The sequence below is a fragment of the Macaca thibetana genome, chromosome 1 (genome assembly GCF_024542745.1).
Source record: "Macaca thibetana thibetana isolate TM-01 chromosome 1, ASM2454274v1, whole genome shotgun sequence".
NCBI classification, from domain to species: domain Eukaryota; kingdom Metazoa; phylum Chordata; class Mammalia; order Primates; family Cercopithecidae; genus Macaca; species Macaca thibetana.
This window is the reverse complement of record NC_065578.1, coordinates 25,165,685-25,193,545: the sequence shown is the minus strand read 5'-3', so window position 1 is coordinate 25,193,545 and position 27,861 is coordinate 25,165,685. Positions and strand designations below refer to the sequence as shown.

The following is a 27,861-nucleotide window of genomic DNA, read 5'->3' as shown; positions in this document are numbered from 1 at the left end:
AAAAAAATAATCTTATGCAAGCCACTGTACTACCCTGAGCTTCAGTTTTCTCATTTGTAGGTTTCTTTTTTCTTTTTCTTTCTTTCTTTCTTTTCTTTTCTTTTTTTTTTTTTTGAGACGGAGTTTCGCTCTTGTTGCCCAGGCTGGAGTGCAATGGGGTGATCTCAGCTCAACGCAACCTCCACCTCCTGGGTTCAAGCGATTCTCCTGCCTCAGCCTTCCTGAGTAGCTGGGATTACAGGCATGAGCCACCATGGCTGACTAATTTTGTATTTTTAGTAGAGACGGGGTTTCTCCATGTTGGTCAGGCTGGTCTTGAACTCCCGACCTCAGATGATCCGCCTGCCTCAGCCTCCCAAAATGCTGGGATTACAGGCGTGAGCCACTGTGCCGGGCCCTCATCTGTAAATTTCATGTTACCATTTGACTTGGAAGGCACTCAGTAGTGGTAGCTTTCTTTAGCTTCCAATTTGCATACAAAGAATGCCGTCCACTTTGGGAGGCAGAGATGGGTGGATCGCTTGAGCTCAGGAGTTTGAGACCAGCCCGGGCAACATGGTGAAACCCCGTCTCTAAAAAAAAAAAAAAAAAAAAAAAAAAAACAAAAACTAGCTGGGCATTGTTGTGCGCACCTGTAGTCCCAGCTACACTGGTGGCTGCGATGGGAGGATGGCTTGAGCCTGGGAGGCGGATGTTGCAGTGAGCAGAGTCTACCCTTCCCTGACAATGTGGTAGGCTAGAAAGTCAAATGGAAAAAAAAAAAAAGCACTCTGTGTTGTTCAGAGAAAGGGCTTTTGAACCTGGGCACCAAGAAGTGAGTGCCTGAGATCAGAACTCATAAACTGCCAGACCATCACAGCTGAAAGGGTGGAGAGATGATGATGATGATTAACAGCAGGAAACGTTTTTGAAAAAGTGCTCTCTACAGGTGTTTTTGTTTGTCTTGGCTTTCCCCTTTAAAATCGTGTACTTTGCAATATCTTATTTAATCCTCACGGCAACCCAGTGGGGGTGGGTATTATCACTGTTTTACAGATGTAAAAACTAAGGTGTATAAAGTGTCCAAGAACACACAGTCAGGAGCCAGGACTCCTAATTCCAGAGTTCGTGCTCTTAACTGCCTTTAGCTGCTTTGGTGACTGAGTCTAATCCAACAATTTTACAGATGAGGCTCAGGGAGGGGAAATTGTCTTACCCAACTTTTACGCAAGGGAAATAGAATTTGGGCCTCCCTTCCGGGCGCCAATCTGGACAAGGAATTATCACAGAAACTCAGATTTAAGAAACATTTATTAAGTAGTTGCATCATTGCAATCCATCCTCAAAGCAGCCTCCGCTAAGTATTATAGTACTTCGTGTTACAACACTGATCATATGGGGAAATAAGCTAAGAGGGATAATTCCCCCCAAGATCAATTTAGCAAAATAGCGGCACTGTCGGGATCACACATTCAGGTTCAGAGGCTTCCAGCAGTTTCAGCAACCTAATCCCAGGTTCCTCCTTCCTGCACCTGTGGGTATGAACGAACTTCCCCCATCCCCGGACCTGGAGCCCGCTCAGAGCGGTGCATTCTGGGATTCGCCCGCGAAGAATGCCGACTCTTTGGGCCAATAGAATCCGAGCATAGGCGACTGTATCCACCTTCGCTGTCTGCAGGTTGCTCAGGCCTCCCTCAAACTAGCCAATGAGAAGTGCACGGGTCCTGGTCGCCTAGGAAACCGCGTGACAACAAGATGGCGGCGCTGCGGGACGGCTAGCGGCCCTGCGTGGTGAGTCTGGCCCAAGACTTTTCTGCCCCTAGAGTCCTCTCGCAGGCTGGAGCCCGAGCCCCTAGAGCCCCGTGGGCCTGCGAGCTCCGCGGCTCCCACAGGAGGGGTTCGGGACCCTGCTTACCATGATTACTCGTGGAGGGGGAAGGAGGCGACACGGCTTCCAGGGCTGGGTTAGGTCGTGATAGACGTCTCTCCCTAAACGCGTCCTGGGGGCATTAGGGAGTGACGGCTGGCTGCGGGCCGGACCGTGTCCCCGCCAGAGCTCTGGGCCCTGGGGATGACGGCTAGGCCGAGGAGGTGTGAAGAAGAATGTTGTGAGTCAACCACAGCACTGAGTTTGGTCCCAGAGATGTAGAGGCATGGTACACAGCTTTGCTCTCAGCCAGATCTGAAGTGGGTGACAACCCTGCGTTAAGGAGCTTTTGGCCTGAGGGGTAGTCACAGTCCTGCCCTTGGAAGCCCCAAAGTGAAGGAGGTAGACGACTCTGTCCTCAGGGCTCCCTAATCTGAAGGAGGAAGAGACACGCCCCTGCCCTCAGGAGTCCCCCCAAACGGAAGGGGAAATGCAGCCTTTGCCCTCAGGGTCCCCTGTAATCTGGGAGATTAACCTGGAGACAATGTGTTGGATTGGACTGGAGTGACACTGGAAGTAGGGAAGTCAGTTGGGGGCCACGTGACAGCTCCCAGAATGGGCAGTGAGTTCCACTAGGATAGCTGACAGTGGGCATGGAAAGGGGCAGCTATGTGTGAGACAGTTTAACCTGCAGGGTTTGGTGTAAGAGGAAAGATGGCGTAAGAGGGAAGGAAGGAGAAAAAAATGCTGTGGTTGGGTGATGGGGTCCCATTAAGAAGGGGGAAGGGGAGGAAGTGAGTTTGACGAAGATGTTGAATTTGGTTTAGGAGTTTTTTGTCTTTTGTTTTTCCCCCTGTGACAGCTTTATTGAGATATAATTCACGTACTACATACTTCACTCCTTTAAAGTGTAAATTTCAATCGTTTTTAGTATATTTTAGTATATATTCCATTTATATGAAATGTGCAGTATGGGCAAGTCTATAGAACAGAAAGCAGATTTGTGGTTGCCTAAGACTGGCTGGGAAAAGGGGTGGGGGCTGGAGAGTAAGTGGTGACTGCTAGAGGGTACAAGGTCTTTTTAGGCTGATGAAAATGTTCTAAAATTGTGGTGATGGTAGTACAGCTCTGTGAATATACTAAAAACTTAAATTTACACTGTAATAAGGTGAAATATGTGAATTATATCTCAAAGCTGTTTTATGAAAAAGGTTGCATACTGTATAATTACATTTATGTAACTTTTTTGAAGTAATATAGAGATGGGCCGGGCGCGGTGGCTCACGCCGGTAATCCTAGCACTTTGGGAGGCTGAGGTAGGAGAATTGCTTGAACCTGGGAGGCAGAGGTTGCAGTGAGCCGAGATCGCGCCATTGCACTCCAGCCTGGGCAACAAAAGCAAAACTCTGTCTCAAAAAAAAAAAAAAAAAGAAAAAAGGAAAGAAAATAAAAAGAAAATTAGAGATGGAAAATAACGTACTGGTTGCCAGTGGTTAGGGCTGGGGGAGGGGTGCAGGATGGGTGTGACTATAAAGAGGGCCATGCGGAAGATCTTGGTGGGGCTAGAATAGTTCTGTATTTTGATTGCAGTGGTAGTTACCCATGTAACTTGACCTATGTGATTTAATCTACCCATGTGATCAAACAGCATAGAACTATACATACAAACTGTAGAAAAAATGTCAATTCCTGATTTTAATATCATACTGTAGTTATATAAAATCTAACTATTGGCTGGGCACAGTGGCTCATGCCTGTAATCCCAACACTATGGGAGGCCAAGGTATGTGGATTCACGAGGTCAAGCATTTGAGACCAGCCTGGCCAACATAGTGAAACCCTGTCTCTACTAAAAATACAAAATTAGCTGGGTGTGGTGGCATACACCTGTAATCCCAGCTACTTGGGAGACTGAGGCAGGAGAATCACTTGGACCCAGGAGGCAGAGGTTGCAGTGAGCTGAGATCGCGCCACTACACTCCAGCCTGGGTGACAGAGCGAAACTCCATCTCAAAAAACAAAACAAAAAAATGTGTTGAGGGGAGCTGGGTAGAGGATACAAAGGATCTTTCTGTACTATTTTCCTAATTTCCTGTGAATCTATAATAACTTTCAAATAAAAAGCTAAAATATAAGTGAAAAACAAACTGAAGAGTTAGCTGGCCAAGGGAAGGGTGCAGGTAGGGGTGGGGAGACCATTCTGGGAGTGGGGGGGTTGAGGTCGAGGCAGGCGGGATACAAGTGCATTTGAGATATTGCTAGCAGTTCCGGTGGCTCAAGTGTGGGAGGCGGCAAGATGGGAGATGAGGTCAGGAGACATAAGCAGGGACCAGGTCACCTATATCAAGGAATTATGAAATTTTTTTTGAGATGGAGTCTTGCTCTGTCACCCAGGCTGGAGTGCAGTGGCACAATCTCTGCTCACTGCAACCTTCGCCTCCTGGGTTCAAGCGATTCTCCTGCCTCAGCCTCCTGAGTAGCCGGGATTACAGGTGCCCCCTACCATGCCCGGCTAGTTTTTGTATTTTTAGTAGAGATGAGGTTTCGCCATGTTGGTCAGGCTGGTCTTGAACTCTTGACCCCAGATGATCCACCCTCCTCCGCCTCCCAAAGTGCTGGGATTACAGGCGTGAGCCACCACGCCTGGCCAGAATTTTGAATTTTTTTCCCTAGGTGAGAAATGCTGGAATTATAGGCATGAGCCACCACTCCTGGCCTGCTTTATGTTTTAAGAAGATCTCTCTGGAGCACATGGGAACTAATGAAGGGAGCCATGAGGGGCTCTCAGACTTGGCCATACAACCCATGAGGCTGCCCAGACAGGGCAGGGGGCTGGGGCAGGGTGGGGGTGAAGAAACTCTGGGCCTGATCCTTGAGGAGGGGTCCTTCCAAGGAAGGGGCAGGTCATGATTCTCAAACTCTGCAGTGAAGGCATTGGAGGCTGCCTCCAGGCAGCATGGATTCCCTTGCTGACTGGCTTCAGAAGTAGGGTTGAGGCCAGAACCAGACATTTTCAAAGTGGAGCTTGCTTGGATTTGTCCTAAAAAATTTGATCCAGGCCAGGTGCGGTGGCTCATGCCTGTAATCCCAGCATTTTGGGAGGCCCCCGAGGCCGAGGCGGGTGGATCACCTGAGGTCATTTACTGAATAGAGTAGTAGCCTTCGATTATGTCCCTCAGGTGCACTCCTCTTTCCAGAAGGAAGAGGGAATGAAAGGAAACTAACATGTGGGAGTGCCTCCTGTGGCAGCAACAGCAAAAACAGCAGCAGCCCCAACTCACATTTTTCAGTGCTTTGAGCTTGGCGCTGGGCTAGACCTCTGTTACCTCTGAATCTGCTCAGAACACTGCCTGTGCCGGTACTGTTACTACCCCCATTTTATACTAAAAGAAACTGAGGATGGGTTACTCCAGTGAGTGGCAAAACCTGGCATCTTAACCTTGGCGTCACCTGGACTATGTCTTTTTTTTTTTTTTTTTGAGATGGAGTTTCGCTCTTGTTGCCCGGGTTGGAGTGCAATGGCGCAGTCTCGTCTCATTGCAACCTCCCCACCTCCTGGGTTCAAGAGATTCTCGTGCCTCAGCCTCCCAGGTAGCTGGGACTACAGGTGCATGCCACCACGCCCAATTAATTTTTGTATTTTTAGTAGAGACGGGATTTCACCATGTTGGACAGGCTGGTCTCAAACCACTGATCTCAGGCAATCCACCCACCTCGGCCTCCCAAAGTGCTGGGATTACAGGCGTGAGTCACCGAGCCCGGCCCACATAGACTGTGTCTTGATTGAATCCTGCCTGTGGGTTGCCCTCTCTGGCTCTGAGATGTTGGTAGTGGCACCAGGTTTCTGGTGGAAGGGAAGGAGACACTTGGGCTTTGTGTCACCCAGCTGGCTAATGGACGGACAGCCTCCTGGGTGGTAGCATTTTCAGACTCTAAGTTTGGGAAAGTTCCAGGCTTCTGACTCATTTCTGCATCCCATCCACCCTCACAGTCCTTTCCCAAGAACCACCAGGCCAAAGGTCTCACAGTTCAGAGCAGAGAGCCGTATACCCAGAGGAGCAGGCAGATAACAGAAACTTCCAGAAACCTCTGTGGGGACAGTGGAAGCGGCAAAAGGTACTGCAGCCTAGACAGTGCTTCCCATTAGGAAGAGTAGCCAGGGATGTGGAAACTTCAGACTACCCCCTGGGATTGGAGCCCTGAGTCCATCCCCTCTGTCCCCAAGGGCTGACTTCCTGCATTCCTCTAGGGAGTTCCTGACAGCTGGATTCTAGAAGTAGAACTATGAGCTCACCTTTGGCCTCCCTTAGCAAGACCCGGAAAGTGCCCCTGCCCTCGGAGCCTGTGAATCCTGGGTAAGGAGCCAGCCTCAGGGGTCTTTCTGTCCCTGCCTTCCATCCTTCCATGGCCAGAGGACAATGACTCCTAGTGTCTTGGGGAATACAAATAAGGGCCACATAGCCTTCTCTGACCACTGTCTTTTTCTTTATACCTTCTTCTGGGGTGCCCAGCTTTGGATCTGAGCATAAACTGGGTTGTGCTTTTAATAAGGTATGGGCCCTGGAGGAGTGGCTTGGCATCCCATCTGTTCATTCACTGTTCATTGATTAATTCTGCAAACACAGATGGTGTATGGACGTATCCTGGGCCAGGCCCTGTTTGGGGTTCTCAGTAAAGGGAATCTTTTACATCTGTCTAGCACTTTCATGTTTTCAAAACATTTTTTACCTCTCTTCCTTCTTGCTTTTCGGAATACCACTTTGAGTCTTTTTTTTTTTTTGAGACAGAGTCTCGCTCAGTCGCCCAGGCTGGAGTGCAGTGGCCAGATCTCAGCTCACTGCAAGCTCCGCCTCCCGGGTTTATGCCATTCTCCTGCCTCAGCCTCCCGAGTAGCTGGGACTACAGGCGCCTGCCACCTCGCTCAGCTAGTTTTTTGTATTTTTTAGTAGAGGTGGGGTTTCACCGTGTTAGCCAGGATGGTCTCGATCTCCTGACCTCGTGATCCACCCGTCTCGGCCTCCCAAAGTGCTGGGATTACAGGCTTGAGCCACCACGCCCGGCCTTTTTTTTTTTTTTTTGAGAGCAAGTCTCGCTCTGTTGCCCAGGCTGTGGATTGCAGTGGCATGATCTCAGCTCACTGCATCCTCTGCCTCCCAGGTTCAAGCGATTCTCCTACTTCAGCCTCAGTAGCTGGGACTACAGGTGCGTGCCCCAATGCCTGGCTAATTTTTTGTATTTTTAGTAGAGACAAGTCTCACTGTGTTAGCCAGGATGGTCTCCATCTCCTGATCTCGTGATCTGCCCACCTCGGCCTCCCAAAGTGCTGGGATTACCAGCACTCTAGATGTGAGCCACTGCACCTGGCCCCACTTTGAGTCATTCTAAGGCCTAGAAGATTCAGAGAGGTTAAGCAACAGGCCTCACAGCCTTTGCAGAGCAGAGCTGGGGCTGAACTCGTGGGCTTTGCAAGCCTTGTAGTCTTCCCACTAAGACTCTGCTCTTCACCCCTTCCCCATCCTTCTCCACTGGGCAAAGTGAGTCATGTTGAAGCCTGTCCCTTGTCTCACCCCAGGCTGGGGCTGGGATTTGGGGCTGGAAGTCCTCAGGAGGTAGAGGCCCCGCTTCCATCTCTTTGAGCTTTGACTGAAGTCCGGTGCCCAGAGCCTTATCCCTGGTATCATTCCAGGGGCCCTAACTTATATTTCTTCCTTCCTCCTGCCTGGGTTTCCAGGAGGCGAGGAATCCGCATCTACGGGGATGGTAAGTGTGCCCTGCCCTCATGCCCTCTTCGCCTCTCATGTGCTCGCACCTCCTACAGTTGGGCCAATGGAGAGAAATCACAAGGCCCTTGTCAGCTGGAGCAGCGGCCTACATTGTGTTATCTGCAGCTCCCACACTGTCCTCTCTGAGGGCTGGGCTTCCCTCCTGGAAGCTCTCAGATTAGGAGGCCCCATACCCTTGGCACAGTTGTTGCCACTCACATTCGAACCCCTTGACCCACTGTGGGACTGGCCAGTGTGTGCCTGGAAACCACGTGGGGGCCAAGAGATTACCCAGCCCAGGGATCGGGATCCCAGTCCGCCTTCCCCCTCCAGCCTCTTCCAGCATGACAGCCGTTTCTCCCAAGAGGCCTGTGCACACATTGCCACCCTGACTCCTGTAGCTCAGGCCTTTGGATCCCCACCCCCCAACACCCCACCATAGCATTGGCATTGGCTATGCAGGTCCCTCTGGGAGCAGAACTGGAAGAACTACAAGAACAGCCCCATTCTGGTTGGGTCCTTGCTCCCCAGCCTTATGAATTCTCTCTCCTCAAACTCCCTGGGGCACACTGCATAGGCTGCGTCACACTGGCCAGGGCCCAGGGCGTGAGTTTCCTCTGGGCCTCGGCCCCAAAGCAATGACCTGGGCATCCCTGTCTGCAGAAGATGAGGTGGACATGTTGAGTGATGGGCGTGGCTCAGAAGAAAAGATCTCAGTCCCTTCCTGCTATGGCGGCATAGGTGCCCCTGTGAGTCGGCAAGGTGAGAGCAGAGGCCCGAAGGGTCTGGGTCCTGGCTGCAGGAGGGGGCCCCAGAGAAAGAGCAAGGCCTGGGGAGGCATGGCCCTTCCTCTCGCCTGTTTGGTCTGAGGAAGCTGCTCCCACTCCTGGCTGACGGTGGCAGGGCCCTGGCTTTGCGTAAAGCCACACAAGCCCCACCCTTAGCTCAGGAGGCCTGGCCCAGCCCCAGCCCCAGGCCAGGCTGTAGCTGTAGTTGCCAGGTATGATATCAGTGGGCTCAGGATTCAGGGTCAGAGAGGGATAAAGAGCCTGAGGGTAGAGCTCAGCCTCCTGCTTCTGCAGGGCTCTGGCAAGGCGCAAAGTTGCCTGGACAGTCCACTTAGCTTGGCAGAGGGCTGTGGCAATGCTGAGCTCATGGAGGCACCTAAAGTGGGATGAAGCTGATCAGGGTGGCTTCCCAGAGAGGGGATTTAGCAAGTCCGAGAAAAGGGGAGACATGGGCAGGCAGGGATGAGCTGTGCAGAGTGCTGGGCGGGATCTGGGGATGCCGGGGATGAGGTTAGAACTTTCCACTAGCTCACTAGCTGTAGTATCTTGAGCAAGCAACTTTGCATCTCTCTGTCTCTTGGGGCCTCCTCTGTGAAGTGGGCATGGGAACAGCGAGGGCAGCGTGTTGGGAGGATTCGATGAGATGCTCCTCGGTGGAAGGCCCCTGGCCAGTGCTTGTTACATGGGGTGCTCAGCGTGGTGGCTGCCCATAAGGAGGCCAGCCGCAGGGAAGGGCCTGATGATCCTCCACCAGGCCCCCTCCATTTTACCGGCAGAGGGGATTGAGGTGGAAAAAGAGACAGGAAGAGCCTGGCCTAAGGTCCTGCAGCCAATTCATCACAAAGCCAGGATCTCCTATACCCTGACTAGGGTCAACTTTCTTTTTTATTTTATTTTTTTTTGAGACAGGGTTTTGCTCTGTCATCCAGGCTGGAGTGCAGTGGTGTGATCACAGCTCACTGCAACCTCAGCCTCCCAGGCGCAATCAGTCCTCCTGCCTCAGCCTCCCAAAGTGCCGGGATTACAGGCATGAGCCACTGTACCCAGCCAGGTCACTTTCAGTAGTAACCATGGCAACCAGGTTCTCTCTTTGAAAAAGCTCCAGGTGTCCTCTCCCTGCTTTCCCCTGTCATCCCCTCCTCTCCCACTCCCAGTCAATATCTGTCCTTACCAAGGTAGATGAGGACTTGCCTGTCTTATTTTACTTCTCAGCCAGCAGCGTCCTCTACTGTCCACTGCTCCTTCCTTCTCAGTACCTCCACCAAGCTCTTAGGCACCAAGCTGCTGCCTCCCATTGCCGTCTGCTTCTAGGCTCTGCCTCTTAGCTATCATTACCACCTCCTTTTTTCCCTCAGTTTTTTGTTTTGTTTTGTTTTTGAGACCGTCTTGCTCTGTTGCCCAGGCTGGAGTGCAGTGGTGCAAATCAGTACTTATTGCAGCCTCGACCTGCCAGGCTCAAGCAGTCCTCCCACTTCAGCCTCTCAAGTAGCCAGGACTATAGGCACACACCACCATGCCTGACCATGCCTGGCTCATTTTTGTATTTTTAGTAGAGACAGGGTTTTGCTATGTTGCCCAGGCTGGTCTCGAACTCCTGGTCTCAAGTGACTGCCCGCCTTGGCCTCCCAAAGTGCTGGGATTACGGGGGTGAGCCACCGCACCCGGGCCCTCAGCTTTTCAATGTGCTGTTCCGCTGGCCTGGACTCTCCTCTGTGTCCACTGTGCCCCAGTGAGCTCACCTGCACTCCGTGTGTAGACAGTTCCCAAATGTTTCTTTGTCAATTAAGATGCATTTAACTATAAGTCAAAGAAAACCCTTCCTCAACCAACAAGAACATTAAGGAAGTTTTGTTATTCCACATGCAAAGACGTCCTAAAGAGGCAGCTCCAGGGGTGTTAATTCAGTGACTCAGGGACATCATCGGGGGCTCAGGTTTCTCCATCTTTTCACTGAACCTGCCTTGACACGGCAGCCTCATGTGGTTGTAGGATGATGGCTGCGGTTCCTGTTTCATACATAGAAAGGACAGTATCTAGGGGAAGAAAAGGAAAAGGCCTGCTTCTTCCTGTATGTTTCTTTTTTTCTGTTTTCATACTTTATTTATTTTTTTTTTTGAGACAGAGTCTCTCACTCTGTTACCCAGGCTGGAGTGCAGTGGTGCGATCTTGGCTCACTGCAACGTCCGCCTCCTTGGTTCAAGTGATTCTCAAGTAACTGGGATGACAGGCATCTGCCACCACGCCCGGCTGATTTTTGTATTTTTAGTAGAGACAGAGTTTCACCATGTTGGCCAGGCTGGTTTTGGACTCCTGACTTCAAGTGATCCACCTGCCTCGGCCTCCCAAAGTGCTGGGATTACAGCCGTGAGCCACTGCACCCGGCCCATTCTCATACTTTTTTAATAAAAACTTTTATTTCCCATACTACACAGATGTAAAACTTTTTATTTTGAAAATATTTTAAGCATACAGGAAAGTTGAAATAATAATATAGTGAATACCATATGTTCTCCATCTGGATTCAACAATTATGTTCTTGAGTGTGGTGGCACATGCCTGCAGTCCCAGCTACTCAGGAGGCTGACTTGGGAGGATCACTTGAGCCCAGGAGGCCGAGGCTGCAGTGAGCTGTGATTGCACCACTGCACTCCAGCCTGGGCAACAGAGCAAGACTGCATCTCTTAAAAAAACACAAAGATTAAAAGTGACATGGACATTTTGAAGAGTCCTGGCTACTGTTTTCTTTTTTTCTTTTCTTTTCTTTCTTTCTTTCTTTCTTTTTTTTTTGAGGCAGTTTTGCTCTTGTTGCCCAGGCTGAAATGCAATGGTGTGATCTCGGCTCACCGCAACTTCCGCCTCCCAGATTCAAGTGATTCTCCTGCCTCAGCCTCCCGAGTAGCTGGGATTACAAGGCATGTGTTACCATGCCCGGCTAATTTTGTACTTTTTAGTAGAGACGGGGTTTCTCCATGTTGGTCAGGCTGGTCTTGAACTCTTGACCTCAGGTGATCCTCCCGCCTCGGCCTCCCAAAGTGCTGGGAATATAGGCATGAGCCACCGCGTGCCCGGCCCTGGCTACTGTTTTCTACAATGCCCTGCATTCTGACTTTATCTGGCAGTTTGCCTGTGGGGTAGTTGCCTCACTCCTCTATCTGCCATTTTGCCTACCACTGGACACTAGATTTGGAGGTTTGATTAGATTGAGGGTGAAATTTTTGGCAATGCTTCAGGATGATGTGGCCCATATGTTACACCACGTCCTTGTATATGTTGGACAAATTATTCGATCTCTCTGTGTCTCACTTTCCTAAACAGTTCATTTACCTCCTGGGTGTGTTTCAAGGATTGCAGGGGTTGATCTACATGAAGGGTTTAGAACAGTTCCTGTGATGCCAGTGGGAGCTGCTGTCAGTACCTTCATTTCCATTCCTGGGACCCCTGTCCTCCTCCTTCCACCCTGACAACTCATCCTCAGCTCTAGGTCTTGGCCTCTAAAGACTTTATGTGCTTGGCAGTCCCTGCATCCCATGACTCGGAGCTGATGGCCTCCATGACGAGGAAGTTGTGGGACCTGGAGCAGCAGGTGAAGGCCCAGACTGATGAGATCCTGTCCAAGGTGGGGCCCCAGGTGGGAGAGGGCCAGGGGCCAGTCTGAGAGGTGGAGGGACTGGCCTGGGGAGGCCAGGAGTTGGACTAGGGCGGGTGATTCTAGAACCATCTCCCCGACTGACCTGCCCAGTTTGAGGACCAGGTGTGGCCTGGGCCTGATCTAGGTCCCTGTGACCTGAACCGAGAGGCTGGGGGTTCTTCCCCTCAGCTGAGCAGGACCCAGTGGTCCTGCTGGTGGACCACTGGACTGGGTGACACAGCGGACTGCTGAGCAGAGCGCGGCACCCTCAGATGCGGGGGTCCTCAGGTGTGGGCCGTGCCTCTCCCCACCTCAGAGGAACTGCAAGGGTTATCTGAGGTCCAGGACAAGTGGCCGTGCCAAAGGGTGGCCGGGGCTTGCTGTTCCCCAGCGTCCAACGTAGGCAAAGCTCTGGAGTTTAGGCAGGGCTCTGGGAACCACAGGCCCTGTGCTCACCCTGTGTCTTACGCTATAGGATCGGAAGATAGCAGCCCTGGAGGACCTGGTGCAGACCCTCCAGCCACACCCAGGTAGGAGGTTCTTGGAGGGCTGACCTGCGCCCCCAGTCAGGCACCTCCCCTGGGCCTGGGGCTCCTGGAAGCTTAGACAATGGCTTCTGGCATCAAGAGCATCAAGCTGACTGCTTGGTGGGGTCTGGACAGCTGAGCCCACAGAGGGGCTGCAACATATCCAGGACGGTGCTGAAGTCACTCCGTGCCCTCCTACATGGGACTGAGTCCCATCTGAAGTGTGGAGGACAGGAGGCTCTGAGGGGAGTGGCAGCCTCCTAGAGCCCATCAAGGCACAGCCACAGGGTCAGGGGAGAGGCCAGAGAGGTGGGGAGCCAAGAGGCAATTCTTGGGGGATCCCCAGAACAGCTTCTTCAGATGACGCTCAGGGCAGAGGTGACCTGGCAGTGTCTTGCTGGAGCAGCTGAAGCCTGTCTTTCCCTGAAGCTGAGGCAGCCCTGCAGCGGCAGGAGGAACTCGAGACGTTGTGCGTGCAGCTGCAGCGGCAGGTCAGGGAGATGGAGGTGAGAGAGGTGCGGCCCCAGGGGATGTGGGCAGCCAGCAGTCCCCAGCTCTGCATGGCATGCTCCTTAGGAACTCGGTCAGAGCCCACCTCTCTGGGCCTCTCCTCATCACATCCCAGCCAGGGACCCTGCCCTGCATTTCCCTACCCAGGACTGGCCCAGAATTTAAAGAGCCAAGGAGGTGTCTGGGGTTGGGGCACAGCCCTGCTTTTGGGCCCTCTGAACGTGCCTCTCCCCTGCTTAGCAGACCTCATGGCTCCCACTGGACTGAATTGCACAGTCCTCGCCGCGGCCTCTGCGTGCCTCTTCATGTTATCTTGAACCACTCTCCTCTCCAGCCACGAGGCCCTTCCTCCAGGTCTTTGACCACATGGAGCTGCTTCCCAACTCAGGGCGTTGGGCGGTGCTGTTGCTGTTCCCTCTACTGAAATGTTTCCCCACCTCCCCCAGGCCAGTTCTACTGGCCTCAGTCATATCCCCCGGGCCTCCTAGGCGGGTTTTCCATCCCATGCTTTCTCAGTGCCTCATCTCTCTTCCCTTGTGGGATTCTGAACTCCACGAAGGAGGAAGCAGTTTCCTCCTGTTTGTCACTGTGCACCCAGGACCTAGCACTGAATTGAAGCAATTTGCTGCCTCTGGCTGTGACTTCTGCTCACTGGGGACTCAGTGACCCCAGTCACCTTTCTTTCCCCTACTCACATAGCCATTCAAACAGCAAGGGAACTAGAGGGACACCAGGCACAGGGAAGGGTCCCAGGCACGCATGGGCCCTGCCAGAAGTTCTTCCTGGGATTCAGCCTCTCTCCCTCTCCACGCAGAATTGGATTCCAAAGTCCCAATCTAATTTAAAACCTTGGCAGCAAACCTCCAGGTGCAGCTGAGAGCCCTTCCCTCTCCAGGCTGTTCATACCTGGGCTTGTCCCGGAGCAGTAGCCACAGGCGGTGAGGGCTGTGCCAGAGCCTCGGGGCAGGGGCATGACTGCCCTTGCAGGCATCTCAGCCACACAGTTACCACATCATTCATTTAACAGCCTCGTCTGGAGGATCTGCCTGGGGCAGGCCTGGGGCAGAGCATGACCAAGACAGACATGGTCCCTGCCTGCATGAGGCTGCCAGTCTGTGGGGAGGGGAACAAATGAATACACAGGTACAGAAGTACAGAGAGTGCTGTGACTTGATGAAATGGGTGATACCACAGACGCAAGTTGGGGGACCACCTGTGGGGGTGACATTGGGCATGATGTCTGGTGAATGAGGAGGGGGTGGGGTAAGAGGATCCAGGTTTAGAGGGGAAAGGTGCCACTTCCCACCACATAACTTGGCTTGTGGTCGGTGGCTGTGTGGAGGAAGGAGAAGAACGGGAAGAGAGAAGAGGTCGTAGGGCCCTCATCACATTGGAGCCGCCCGTGGTGCTGACTGGATCCTGTCCTGAAAAAAATGGGAAGCCATTGGAAGGCTTCCGTTTGAGAGGTGGCGTGACGAAAAGACCACCCTGCTATGTGGGGGTGGGTGGTGCGGGTGAGGAGAGGACAGGGGAAGGCAGGCGCCGCCCCTGGATTGTCCAGGAGAAAGATGACGGTGGCTTGAACTAGGGTGGTGGCAGCAGATGGAGCCCAGCAGATGGGTTCCAGGCTGCATTGGAGGGGACACCACAGGCCTTGCGGGTCATCCTGGAGGAATGGGCCACAGAGGATTCTCAGGTGGAGGGGGTGCCATTTCCAGAGACAGGAAAACCTGGCGCGGGGAGAGGTCTGAAAGGGGGTCGGGAGCCATGACCATTAGACATCCAAGTGTAGACATCCAAGTGTAGACCATTAGACCAAGTGTTGGAAATGTGAGTCTGGAGCTTGGGTGAAATCTGCATAAATACAAATTTGGGTTCTGTTGTATATGTTTGGGAGAGCGTGTGGATGGAGCTGGGCCCTCACGAGTTGGTGTTGGATAGGAAGGGGAAATGATGAAGGAAAGTGGATGGAGCTGGGCCCTCACGAGTTGGTGTTGGATAGGAAGGGAAATGATGAAGGAAACTGGAAAGGAACAGCCCGGGAGATGGGAGGAAAACTAGCACATGGTGAAAGATAAAGACAGAAACGTGCCCGTGCGCTTGGCAGCGGGTAGGTTGGTGGTGGCAGCACCTTGAGCAGTTTCAGAGAGGTGTGGCGATGGAGCCAGGTTAGAGTGGCTTGAGAAAAGAAGTGGGGGTGTGGATGTGTAGACAGTCCAGAAGTTTCCTGTGGCAGAGGGGACATGTGGCCAAGCCCTAGGGAGGCTGGCACATGGTTCACATCCCTCAGCCCTGCCTCCTCCTCACACTTGGGCCAGGCCACATGGTTCCTGCAGCAAGGAGGCCGACCTTACCAAGCCCTCGCGTGGGCCGGGCACTGGCAGGCGTGAGCTTACTTGAGCCCTCCTCACAAGCTTAGGTGGCAGGAACTGTCATCTCCATTTTATTAGAGGAGTCATCTCAGGCTCTAGGGGCTGAAGCAGCTTTCCAAGGTCACAGCCAGGAAGTGGCAAGATCCCCCCACTCATCCCTCTGTCGGGTCAGCTCTGAGGGCCCCATCGCCTGCAGACTGAGGCTGGGCTTTGGGACGACGCTCTTTCCCTGGGATGGGGCTGAGCTGACGGTGCCCCTGCGTCTCCTGCTTCTTTCTCACAGCGGTTCCTCAGTGACTATGGCCTGCAGTGGGTGGGCGAGCCCATGGACCAGGAGGACTCAGAGCACAAGACAGTCTCAGAGGATGGCGAGAGGGACTGGATGACAGCCAAGAAGTTCTGGAAGCCAGGTAGAGCAGGGTGTCTGTCCCAGGCCCTCTTCAAAAGGAATTCTCCACGAGTTTGCTGCTGGCCGGCAGCTCCCCAGAGGCTCATCTCATTCATACCTGGGCCCCTGACTTGAGTCGCCCTGAGAGCCCACACCTTGCACCTGACACAATGCGGGACTGGCCTCAGCCTCCATCACTGACCACTTAACCTGCTGGCCTGCTTCTCCCCGGTCCCCACTCTGCTCTCGCTCATCTGTCAGAGACCGAGAGATACAAGAGGTAGCAAGGCCTCATTTGCCTCTGGTTACATAGTCTACAAAATGCCACTCTAGAAGCTGTTGCTGTTTAAAAAAAAGCAATCCTTCTGTTCCGGAAGCTGCTCCCAAATTCTCAGGCTTGGCCTCCCTCTCCAGGTTCACTTATGGCCCTTGGAACCCACCTGGTTCTGTGGGCCCCACTGTGTCTTTTTTTTTTTTTTTTGAGATGGAGTCTCGCTCTGTCACCCAGACTGGAGTGCAGTGGCACGATCTTGGCTCACTGCAACCTCTGCCTCCCAGGTTCAAGCAATTCTTCTGCCTCAACCTCCTGAGTAGCTAGGATTACAGGTGTGCGCCAACACACCCAGCTAATTTTTGTATTTTTAGTAGAGACGGGGTTTCACCATGTTGGCCAGGCTGGTCTCTAACTCCTGACGTCTTGATCTGCCGGCCTCCCAAAGTGCTGGGATTATAGGCTAGAGCCACCACGCCCGGCCTACCATGTCTTATTTTTAACTTGACTGCTAATATCTAGAGGGATTCCTCCCACAGTCCCCTCCTGTAGACCCACAGATTTGGGTCCATAGAACTGGCCATTTCTGAAAACCAGGCCCATTCTCTTCAAAGAATGGGAATTGTCACCCAAAAGTTGATTCTCCAGGCTCTAGAGTCAGGCACGCCTGCGCCCTCAACTTGATCCCACCTCGTATCCCTGGTGTGACTTGGGCAGGTGACCTCTGTTCACTTCATCAACAAAACAGGAGTGTTTTCCTTCCCTGGGAGTTACCAGGAGCAAATGAGTTAAACGCAGAGTGCCTAGCTCTGGCCTCGCTCGCAGCCGTTGTTGTTTCCAAAGTCTGAGGGCAGGGGTGGTCACAGGAGCACAGCTTCCACGGGGCCCATGTGGAAGATGACGGCACCTTCTTGGTTTCCTGTTTCCTGCTAGGTAAAAACCCAGACTCCAAACATGAGAATCCTGCCTCCTGTTTAGGCCTGGGCTCTGGCCGGATCCCCCCAAATCTCAGGGTGCAACGGCCTCACTGCTTGTTCTGAAAAAAAATCACTTCCCATTTTTGTGCCATTTGCAGCTTTCTTTTCTTTTCTTTCTTTTTTTTTTTGAGATGGATTCTCACCCTGTTGCCCAGGCTGGAGTGCAGTGGCACAATTTCAGCTCACTGCAACCTCTGCTTCCTGGGTTCAAGCGATCCTCCTGAGTAGCTGGGATTACAGGCACCCACCACCACACCCGGCTAATTTTTGTATTTTTAGTAGAGACAGCGTTTCACCATGTTGGTCAGGCTAGTCTTGAACTCCTGACCTCGTGATCTTCCCGCCTCAGCCTCCCAAAGTGCTGGGATTACAGGCGTGAGCCACCGCGCCCAGCCATTTGCAGCTAGCTTTCAAAGCATTTTCTTTTTTTTTTTCTTTTTCTTTCTCTCTTTTTTTTTTTTTTGAGGCAGGATCTCACTTTTGCCTAGGCTGAGTATAGTGGCACAATCATGGCTCACTGCAGCCTCAACCTCCTGGGCTCAAGTGATCCTCCCACCTCAGCTGTCTGAGTAGCTGGGACTGCAGGCATGTGCCACCACACCCAGCTGATTTTCTTTATTTTTTGTAGAGACGAGGTCTCGCTACGTTCCCAAGGTTGGTCTTGAACTCCTGGATGCCAGTGATCCTCCTGCCTCAGCCTCCCAAAGTGCTGGGATTACAGTTGTGAGCCACTGTGCCATGCCAGCATCTTCATAGCCTTGACAGGGGCCAGGAGTTACTCCATTTCACAGATGGGTAAAGGGAGGCACTTAAGGAGTCTGTGGCCTCATTATTCAGGGAAGAGGGGCAAGACTTAAGGCTGACAGCCCACTGGAAGACAGTTGGTCACTGAGGCAGAAGATGAGATGATGCCCAGCTTGAGGGTGGGGATGGTGAGAAGGGATGGGCAGAGAGATTTAGGTAGAATCTGTGGCCTTGGTGTCTTTACGTGAGGGAGACGACTGGAGCAGTCAGGGATGACCCGAGGGAGCACAGCTGTGGGAAAGATGCCGAGTCCATTTGGGACACAGCAAAGCTGGGGGCTGTGCGGCCCCTGTGATGCTGCACATCATAGGGGTGTCGTGGGGGGAGTTCTCGAGGGACCCCTGGCATGAGTGAGAGGTAAGGCCCTATCAGGTGGCTGCAGGTGCTCTAAAAATGTCTATCCTGGGTCTAGGCCAGAGGCTGACAAGTGCCGCACCCTGGACCCTGCCTGGCAGGCTGGACACAGGCTTCAGGTAGGCCTGCCATCTTGTTGCAGGGCAGCCTTCCTCCTGGCCAGGGGGACCTCCTTGCTCCTTTCCAGATGACCGGTTTCTGGACCCGGCTCTGTGGATTCCTACTCTGCCCTGTTTGGTTGGTTGTGCGCTGAGTGCCTCCAGTCAAAATAACTTGTGAAAAACCCTGCCCTCCATCTTGGAGGCCCTGGCCACACATGTGGCCCCTCTGTACGTTCTCTTCCTTCTTTTGCTTTTTAAATTTTTTCAGCATGGGAGGGGCCTTGATTCGGCGCTTTCTGCCAGATGAATGACGTTTTTCATCGCTAGCAGCTTCTGTTCCTGGGACATCTCTCTCTCCTGCGTCCCCATTCCTCTCTCCCCAGGTGCCAACCTGCTCCTGCCCAGGAGCCTCAGGCTCACAGCCCGGCCCCCGCTGGCCTGATGCTCGGCTGACTGCTCTGCTCTCCCTCTGTTGGAGAGGCTCCTACGGGCGCTGGGGTGGAGGCCCATGGAGGGTGAGCCAGGGCCGTCTGTACCGAGCCGGGGGGATGATCAAACTTTCTGGAGCCTGAGACTCTTAGGGAGGAGGGCTGGTGGGGCCATGAAGGGGCTTGGCCTCAGGCTGGATCGCTCACTCTCCCCTCTCTCTGCCAGCGTCACAGAGGATGCTGTGCCAGGTGCTTCAGGGTCCGCGGAGACATGAAAGGGACAGTCCGGTCACACGCCACTGGGGCCAGGTGTTGGGCCTCGGGGCTGAGAGCTCTGGTCAGCTCTGAGGTTCTCACTCCCCCCACTCCAACCCTCTGCATCTCTGAGCTCCTCACTTCTTCCCTGTTCCCCTGAGAATCCTCACCCTCCCATCCCCCTCTGAGATCCCCACTTCCCCTACCCCAGGCAGTCCCTGCCTCCCTCCATGCCTCCACCTCTCCCTGCCAGCACCCCGCACGCCTCCCTCCTTCCTCTCAAGCCCCACACTCCTGAGTCTGGGTTGGAGACCCTCTGACTCCACAGCCTGCATGACTCGCCCCTAGGCCTGCCCTTCAATCCCCGTAGCCACCGGCTTGACCCCTCCCCACCTGCCCTTCTGCCTCCAGCCTTTGCTCCTGCCCTGTCCCCACAGAGCGCCTTGCTTGCTTCCCTCTCCTCTGAAGCTCAGGGCAAATCCAGCCTCTGCCAGCAAACTCCGCCTGCCCTGTGTGGGCTGTGCTGCTGCTCTGGGGAGGTTCTGCTTGAGGGAAGGGGCTCAAGGCTCTGGCTGAGGCAGGGTTCAGGTCGGGTCAGACCCCAGATGGGCAGATTGCTGACGCCCTCTGAGTTCATTTCCTCCTCAGTCGTGCTGATGGGCTTCTAGGGCCACGGAATGGATGTGGTAATAAACTCTGACAGCCACTGTCACCTCGCTGTTGTCATGCATGTCGCAGTGCTTGGCACATGGGCAAGGTGTGTGTAGCTGCATGTGATTGACTGTGATGCCCGTGTGCCCAGGCTTGGATGATCAGAGCACATTGGGACAATTATCTGCACAGGATGAGGTGGGGACAGGGTGGTGCGGGACCTGAGTTCAGGTCCTGCCAGGCCACAGGCTGGTTGAGTGCTCTGGCAGTGGCCAGACCCGCAGGGCCTCGTTTCCTGCACTGGCTCCTCTGCAGAGCCGAGTGACTGCAGTAAAGTCCCCAGAGCGGGGCTCGGCTTGCAGGTGTGTGGTAATAGCGGTTCGACTTCCCGTTGCAGCTGTCTTTGCCTGAGGGTCAAGGGCAGGCACATGGAGGGTGGCACTGCATGAGCTGCCGGGTGCCATGGGCACTTGTGCAGTGAGGGACCTGCCACCTTGCCACTGAGCATGGCAGGGTCTGGCCCTCTTCTGGGCTCCACAGCCCCCACAGTGATACTTACACATGCCATTGTCACCGTTTGCCGCCCTGTCTTCTTCACTTGAGTCTGAGCCTGAGGATGGCAGGACCCTGGGCGTGGGCATCACCATGATTGGTAGGGTCTAGCAGAGCACGGGTGCTCAGACATTGCTAGACAGCAGGATCCAGCCCTGCTTCTAGTGGCCCAGTCACTCTGGGCCAGGCCCAGGGCTCAATGCTCCTGAGCTCAAGGGGTACCCAGCATGGCTGGAAGGCAAACAAGCAAGCAGAAAGCAGCAGCCTGTGACGAGGGCCAAGGGAGTGGGCGCAAGGGCTCTAGGCATGCAGCCTCGAGGCAGGTGGGGGGGCTCCTAGCAAGGCTTCTTGGAGGAGGTGGGGGTGAGTAGGCACAGTTTGAGCCCAGCGATGAGTAGGCGGTGCTAGGGACAACAACAGCCACCATCTGCCAAACACTTCCTCCAAGCCTCACAGCAGCCCTGTGAAGTGTGGCAACTTTTATTGTCCTCATTGTACAGAAGAGGAAGCTGAGGCCCATAGAGGCCCAGGGTTACAGAGCTCAGAAGTGCCCTGCAGTGCCCACCAGAGCGCAAGGCGGGGGGCATGTTGAGGAGAGGCTGGGGAGGCTGGGTGCTAAGTAAGGGTCTTGGGAGTTGGGCCAAAGAGCTTGGACTTGACCTCCCTTCTCCTCATTTTAATACGCTTGTGGGCTCTCAAAGTTGGACGAGGCCTCAGAAGTGATCTCCCAGCGTTGCCACCCTCCTTGGAAAAGGGACCCCAGTAAGCAGCCTCCCAAGAACCAGTATTGAGAGGCAGCTTAGGAGATCACTGAGCACTGAGGCTGAGTCACTTGGGCCCTGCAAGCTGCATGATCTGGGGTGTGACACCTCACAAGGCCCAATTTCCTTATCTGTAAAACAGGAACAGTGATGCCTGCCTCCTGGCATTTGGCACAGGGCCATCATTTAGATAGGTTCACCAGCTGGATCTTGCAGGCAGCACAGGGTTCATATCATCTCCCCATTGCACAGAAAGGACAGCTGTGGCTCAGAAAGGAAGTGCCGTTTCCATTTGAGTTCTGCTGCTAGCTCAGGGCAGACCTGGGACTTGCCCTCTGACCTTCCTCCTGCTGTGTGAATCCCCAACTGCACCTCTCTCCATCCATGGGTCAGGCCTCAGTTGAACCCTTGTGGGGTGGTGGTGGGGCTCACTGACTTCACAAGGCCCTGCTGTGGTAGCTCTTCCTGTCTCATTCTGTCAGTGCTGGTTTGCCCAGAGCTGTAGTTCCTTCTTCCTGGCCCCTGGTCTTCTCTCCACTCTGTGCTATCCAGCATCTGCCTAGCCCACCTGCTTTTACTTCTTTAAGCCAGGGCTGTTTTCTTGGCAAGCTTCTCTCTACCCTTTTGTCGTTTCTCGGCATCCTCCCTGGTCTGGCCCCATCCCATGTCGACCACCCATGTTCATCAGCCTGAAAAACCCCTGGCCCTGGGAGGTGACAGGAACACTGAATTAGGAGTTGGTGTATTTGGTGCTCTTCCTGGCTCTGTCTGGTCTGATCAGGCCATGTCATCTGACCTTTCTGGGCCTCACTTTCCCCATCTATAAAGAAGACAGAGCCCTGGCAATACAGCGAGACCCCGTCTCTTAAAATTTTTTTTTTTTTTTAATTAGCAGAGTGTGGTGATGCTTCCTGTGGTCCCAGCTACTTGGGAGGCCGAGGTGGGAGGATCAGTTGAACCTGGAAGGTCGCGGTTGCAGTGAGTCATCACCGTGCCGCTGCACTCCAGCTTGGGTGACAGAGGGAGACCCTGTCTCAGAAAAAAAAAAAAAAAAAAAAGAGGGTTGAGGCAGGCATTGTATGAGATTATCTATTCTGCTATTGTTTTTAGGTTTGCCTATTTGTATTTAAAGTAGTTGTTAAAATCATGTCTTGGTATCATTCTGTTAGGTGAGTTTTTCCAGGGCATCTCAGGGACTGTGGGGGAACCCCAGGAGGAGGTGGGGGCAGGTATAGCCCCTTCAGGGGTAGGAAGTGTAGGGGAGAGGAGAAGGCCAGCTGGGGCCTACCATTTCACCTGCTGCAAAAGCAACAGGAAGCACATCTGCACCTCCCTGGTACAGCCACTGCACCACTGAGAGGAAAGGAATTGGGTCCCCAGAGCCCTGACCCACATCCTGCCGCAGCCTGCCTGTCCCGTGAAAAACAGCCTCTCCGAGGCCCCGAAAGTTACTGGTGTGTTGTAGGGCACACCCGAACAGATGACTTACTTGGGGACCAGGTCCCATCAAAGATGACAGAACAGGCCCCTGGTCTGTCCCCAGCCAGCATCTACCTGTCCTCCACTTTTCTGCTCTGTTATCCGTCATGGCTGGCCCCACCACTCCATATTCTCCCCCGAAGCCAGTGCACAGCTGTATGTGCCACACATTTTTCAGAAGAGGAGGACAGAGCTTTGTCAGCTTCTCAAAGGGGTCTGTGACCCAGAAATAGTTGCACAACCTACGGTCTGTTCCATATCTGTTCTGGCCAGCAGCTGTCCCTACATCCTCCCTAAGAGCCATCTGTCCCTCTTCTGACCTCCCTCTCCTGAGATGGGTGGGGGAAACAGACTTGAGAGGCAGCCCCGACTCCCTTCCCAGTTCCTCCTCTCACCAATTGGCTTGGGACAAGTCATTTTTCATCTCAGTGGGCCTGTTTCCTCATGTGTAAAATGGAGCTAAATAACCCCTGCATCAGCCTGGCGTGATGGCTCACACCTGTAATCCCAGCACTGTGGGAGGCCGAGGCGGGCTGATCACCTGAGGTCAGGAGTTCCAGACCAGCCTGACCAATATGATGAAACCCCATCTCTACTAAAAATACAAAAATTAGCCGGGTGTGGTGGCATGCACATGTAATCCCAGCTACTTGGGAGGCTGAGACAGGAGAATCACTTGAACCCAGGAGGGGAGGTTGCGGTGATCCAAGATTGTGCCATTGCACTCCAGTCTGGGCAACAAGAGTGAAACTCTGTCTCAAATAAATAAAAATACCCCTGCCTCAAGCCTCAGGGTTGGCATAAGGACCATGTGTGCAAGGTGGAGTTGGGCACAGTAGCAAACATGGACAGGGTACGTGTTCCAAGCTGGCTCTTAGGAATATAGCTGCTGTTACTATCTAGTGTTGTCCTTCCTTTTCCCCAGGGAGTCAGTTGAGGAGACACTAAGACCACTGCCCAGCCTGGGAGGGAGCCACAGAGACTAGGGCTGCTAGGGACACGGCAGCCAGGAGGCGGCTCATAGGTGTCTGTCCTCTTTGCCAGGGGACTCATTGGCGCCCCCTGAGGTGGACTTTGACAGGCTGCTGGCCAGCCTGCAGGATCTTAGTGAGCTGGTGGTAGAGGGTGACACCCAGGTGACACCAGTGCCCGGCGGGGCACGGCTGCGTACCCTTGAGCCCATCCCACTGAAGCTCTACCGGAATGGCATCATGATGTTCGACGGGCCCTTCCAACCCTTCTACGATCCCTCCACACAGGTAGGAGCGGTGTTGGGGGGTTGGTGTTCTAATGCCCCTGCTGCCCACTGTTAGTTGGGGATGATGGAGTCAGTTCACCCCAGGTCCAGCCTGCCCTCCATGGGGCACCCAGGCCCACACACGACTTGCAGATGCCCCTCCCCCAAGGCCTGGGACTCAGCTTCCAGAGTGCAGCACTGGGTGACCCTGGATCTAGGGCCTGCCATCCAGACTAGTGGCAGGGCAGGGTGGGTCCAAGGCCCAGGCCACCCGCTCACTTTTCCTCTCCCCTTGCAGCGCTGCCTCCGAGACATATTGGATGGCTTCTTTCCCTCAGAGCTCCAGCGACTGTACCCCAATGGGGTCCCCTTTAAGGTGATGAGCTGTTCCTCAAACCACACCTTTGGGGATTTTGGAGGCTGTGAGGATACACAGCCTCCCCAGGCACCTCCCATTCTGAGGGAAAGCCACTGTGCCCCCTGGGGGACCCCAGTTTGATGCCCTCCAGGAGGATAAGCCTGAAGCCGGGCTGGGAAGGGAGCAGGGAGGACCGAAACAGAGCAGCAGGCAGCGCCCTCTGCTGGCACCCTGGAGACAGCCTCGGCTGCAGGGCCACTGCCTCCCAGTCCTCCCCAACTTTCAGGACACCTTGACAACCTGGGGTCCCTGCAGAAGTGACCCGGCTATCCCCCAAGTCTCCTGAAGCTATCTGGGTAGGGTGGGAGGCAGTGCTGTGAGCCACATGCAAAACAGAGGGGACAGATGTTGGGACTCAAGGACATAAGGTAGAGCTGGCCCATGGGTAGGTGCCACCACCGGAGCCCGTGAGGCTGCGTGTTCCAGAGGGTGGTGGGTTAGTGCCGCACTGAGGGCGTGTCAGGGAGGCAGCATGTGTCACCAGGGCTCAGGAAACAGCATGAGTCATGACTGGGGGTGTTTAAGGCATTTGTGCCACAATGGGGGCCTCGGAGCCTTGATGAGGCAAGTGAGGTTCCATGTACGATGATGCAGTTTGTGCTGCAGACTGGAAAAAAGCAGGGGCTTCGTCCTCTCCTGACCCCCTCACACTCTGCCTTCATGGTAGGCTCCTGAGAGGGGGTCTCCAAGGAGGGTGTCAGTACAGCAGCTTCAGCTGGCCTGGATGGGGTGCTTGCAGGAGCAGCAGGGCCGAGGAAGATGACAGCAGTATGAACTGTGGCTCTCCTGAGGCCTGGTTTTCCTCATATGTAAAATGAGGGTTGCATTAGACCATACCCTTGGCCTGTGTTTAGGCAGATAGGGCTGAAAGTGGGGCCAAGGGCTGAAGAGCTGGGCCCACTGCTGTCACCCTTCTTTCTTGCCAGGTGAGTGACTTGCGCAATCAGGTCTACCTGGAGGACGGGCTGGACCCCTTTCCAGGCGAGGGCCGTGTGGTGGGCCGGCAGCGGATGCACAAGGCCTGGGACAGGGCGGAGGAGCACCCAGGTGAGTTTGGCCTCCAGGTTGAGGCAGGGGGCCGGGGGACTGCAGAACAAACTCCAGGGGGGCTCCATCACCACTCATAGTCCTTCCTGGGCCCCGGTTCCCAATGCTGTCCCTGCAGGCTCCAGGATGACTGCTGAGAAATTTCTGAACAGGCTCCCCAAGTTTGTGATCCGGCAAGGCGAGGTGATTGACATCCGGGGCCCCATCAGGGACACCTTGCAGGTGAGGCCAACCCTAACTCCCCCAGCCCTCTTGGGGGAACTTTAGCACCAGCCCTGGTCCAGCCTGCCAGAACAGTGTCTTATCTGGAGGCTCAAGTTTGAGGCACCTAATGAGTCCCTCAGAGCTGTTGCTCCACTGTCTCCTGGAAACTGTGAGGCTGATGAGGGCACTGGCTGGGCCCTAGAAAGCAGGTGGGTTGGCTGTAAGAGGACTAAAGTCAGTCCAGGCCAGGGGTGAGCCCAAGGCCCAGGCCACCCCATCAAGGTCTAGGCCAAAATATCCAGCTCAGTACTGGGTACTCCCTTCGTGGTTGCCTCAGATTCTCCTTAGCCCTCATCATTCTGTCTCCTCGCCCCCTATCCTGCTTCTCTTCCTAGGTGTCCACATGTGAAAGGCACCAAACCTTAGTTTCTCAGGCCTCCTCTGCCTCCCTCACCCACACATTGCTAAGTCCTGTCTGGTCTGTCCACCCCCAGAACTTCTCCCAGATGCATCCCTTCTCCTGATTCCCACCACCCACCACCCTAGTCTAGGGTCCAGAGTATCTCTCCCAGACAGCTGCCTCCCACTGCCACTCCTGCCCCTGCTGACCATCCTCCAGGCTGCCTTCCCTGTTGATATCTTCCAGTGGTTCTTGAGATAAAGCCATGTTCCTTATGCTGGCACTCAAGGCCCGTCCTATATTGCCAGGCCCCTCCTCACACCAACCTATTCCTTCCAGTCCAATTGAGCCCCAGCTTCAGCCACACATAATGCTGGCAGTTGCCCAAATGTGTCACCACCTCTAGGAAGCTTTCCCTGACCCCAGGATCTCTGTTGATGCTGTCTGGAATATCCCTGCACCCATTCCATTTCTAAGGACTCCCACTCATCCTTCAGTCACAGCTCAGTTGTCATTTTCCGAGGGAAGCCTTCCCTGACCCCAGGCTGGGGTGGGCTTCCAGCCTGATCATCATCTGTGTGGGTTTCTGTCTCCATTAGACCGAAACCGGGGGTTACCTGGGGGGGAACCATGGGGCTGCCTCCCAGAACCTCCTTCCCCTTCCATTGCCTCTCCTCTGGCCTTGGTTTATACAGAACACCCCCTCCTGCTTTGCTCACTGGTCTCATCTGTCCCTGGTCAAGGATGTGTCCCTTTAAGGATTGTGGGAATGACTCAAATGGGGCCTAGGGCTCTGTCCACCCTCCATTGATACCTTCCAGAACTGCTGCCCATTGCCTGCCCGGATCCAGGAGATTGTGGTGGAGACGCCCACCTTGGCCGCTGAGCGAGAGAGGTGAGGGCAGGACGAGGAGGTGAGGGCCTGGGGGCATTGGGTCACCGAGCGCTGATGGCCTCTGGGCTGTGCAGGAGCCAGGAGTCGCCCAACACGCCAGCACCCCCGCTCTCCATGCTGCGCATCAAGTCTGAGAATGGGGAACAGTCCTTCCTACTGATGATGCAGCCTGATAACACCATTGGGGATGTGCGAGCCCTGCTAGCGCAGGCCAGGTGGGCACAGGGCAGGGCTGGGACCACAGAGGGGCTTTGGCCTCACTGCCCAGCCTGATCTGCTCTGCCTGGTCCCCAGGGCCATGGATGCCTCTGCCTTTGAGATCTTCAGCACATTCCCACCCACCCTCTACCAGGACGATGCACTCACGCTGCAGGCTGCAGGCCTCGTGCCCAAAGCAGCACTGCTGCTGCGGGCACGCCGAGCCCCAAATTCCAGCCCGAACTTCAGTCCTAGTCCCGGTCCCGGCCCCAGTCCCAGCCCCCAATAAAGCGCCCGCCCCCTCAACCCGCTGCTCCGCCAGGCTCTCAGGGGTGGGCCATCTTGCAAGGCATGTAGGAAAGGCCTGGGACCAGCTGGTCCAGGGAGGGGGCGGTGCCGACCCGCCCCTTGGTAACTTGAGCCCCAGCTGGCGGGCCTGGCTGCTGGGTCTTTGTCTTCTAGGTTCCTCTTTCTCCCAAGAAGGGCTAAGTGGATCCTGTGAAGGGAGGGATGCAGTGGGGGGAAGGAGCTGGCCCCAGCTGGGTTTACATTCTCAGCTGGGACAGCAGAGCCTCACTGTGTAGTGTGCAGCCAGCAGATACCAGGGCACAGGCACAGACCCACCAACTTGTGGGGACACCTCAACACTGCACAAAGCCATTTTGCCACTGGACCCATGCCCCCAAACTAGCAGAACTGCAGCTGGGTACCCACCTCCCATGACACACTCATACTTAGCTATTGTGCTCCAACACAGGTGCATGGGATGGCCACACTCACTGACAGGCATGCAAATGTGCAGTACACACCAAGGCACAAACAAGCGTGATATGGACACCACATGCATGTGAACTGGAGGGTGACCCACCCAGACTTCTCCAGAAACCACTGATCCATACAGGTATGTGTGTACCAGACATATCCAAACACATGCACTAACACAGAGGTGACAGTCCCATGAGAACAGCTCAGCCACCCTTCCCACAAAGCACAGTCTCAGCACAGTCA

General features: G+C 54.3%; 1 protein-coding gene across 7 annotated transcripts; it reads left to right on the top strand.

The window, feature by feature from the left end:
- The first annotated feature begins 1,631 nt into the window (after positions 1 to 1,631).
- UBXN11 (UBX domain protein 11) lies at positions 1,632 to 27,838 on the top strand. Of its 7 annotated transcripts, XM_050791586.1 has the most exons (16): positions 1,663 to 1,770; positions 5,838 to 5,962; positions 6,096 to 6,201; positions 7,578 to 7,606; positions 8,272 to 8,370; positions 11,912 to 12,012; positions 12,500 to 12,554; positions 12,981 to 13,057; positions 15,717 to 15,843; positions 23,499 to 23,713; positions 23,990 to 24,067; positions 25,036 to 25,156; positions 25,275 to 25,378; positions 26,582 to 26,655; positions 26,730 to 26,870; positions 26,950 to 27,159. In XM_050791586.1, the coding sequence occupies exons 3-16, from the start codon at positions 6,131 to 6,133 to the stop codon at positions 27,140 to 27,142; spliced, it is 1,485 nt and encodes a 494-aa protein (XP_050647543.1). In that variant the 5' UTR covers positions 1,663 to 1,770; positions 5,838 to 5,962; positions 6,096 to 6,130; the 3' UTR covers positions 27,143 to 27,159. The 7 variants fall into 7 exon arrangements, with proteins under 7 accessions (XP_050647549.1, XP_050647586.1, XP_050647534.1 ...); XM_050791577.1 differs by lacking the exon at positions 5,838 to 5,962 and having other exon boundaries at positions 1,653 to 1,770; XM_050791602.1 differs by lacking the exon at positions 8,272 to 8,370.
- The last annotated feature ends 23 nt before the right edge of the window (positions 27,839 to 27,861 follow it).

Bases quoted from the DNA above. Each gene is read 5' to 3' on its own strand.
- UBXN11 (XM_050791577.1), top strand. From the start codon at position 6,131: ATGAGCTCACCTTTGGCCTCCCTTAGCAAGACCCGGAAAGTGCCCCTG. The intron at 23,714-23,989 runs GTAGGAGCGGTG...CTCCCCTTGCAG, and splicing joins TCTACGATCCCTCCACACAG to CGCTGCCTCCGAGACATATT. The intron at 26,871-26,949 runs GTGGGCACAGGG...CCTGGTCCCCAG, and splicing joins GCCCTGCTAGCGCAGGCCAG to GGCCATGGATGCCTCTGCCT.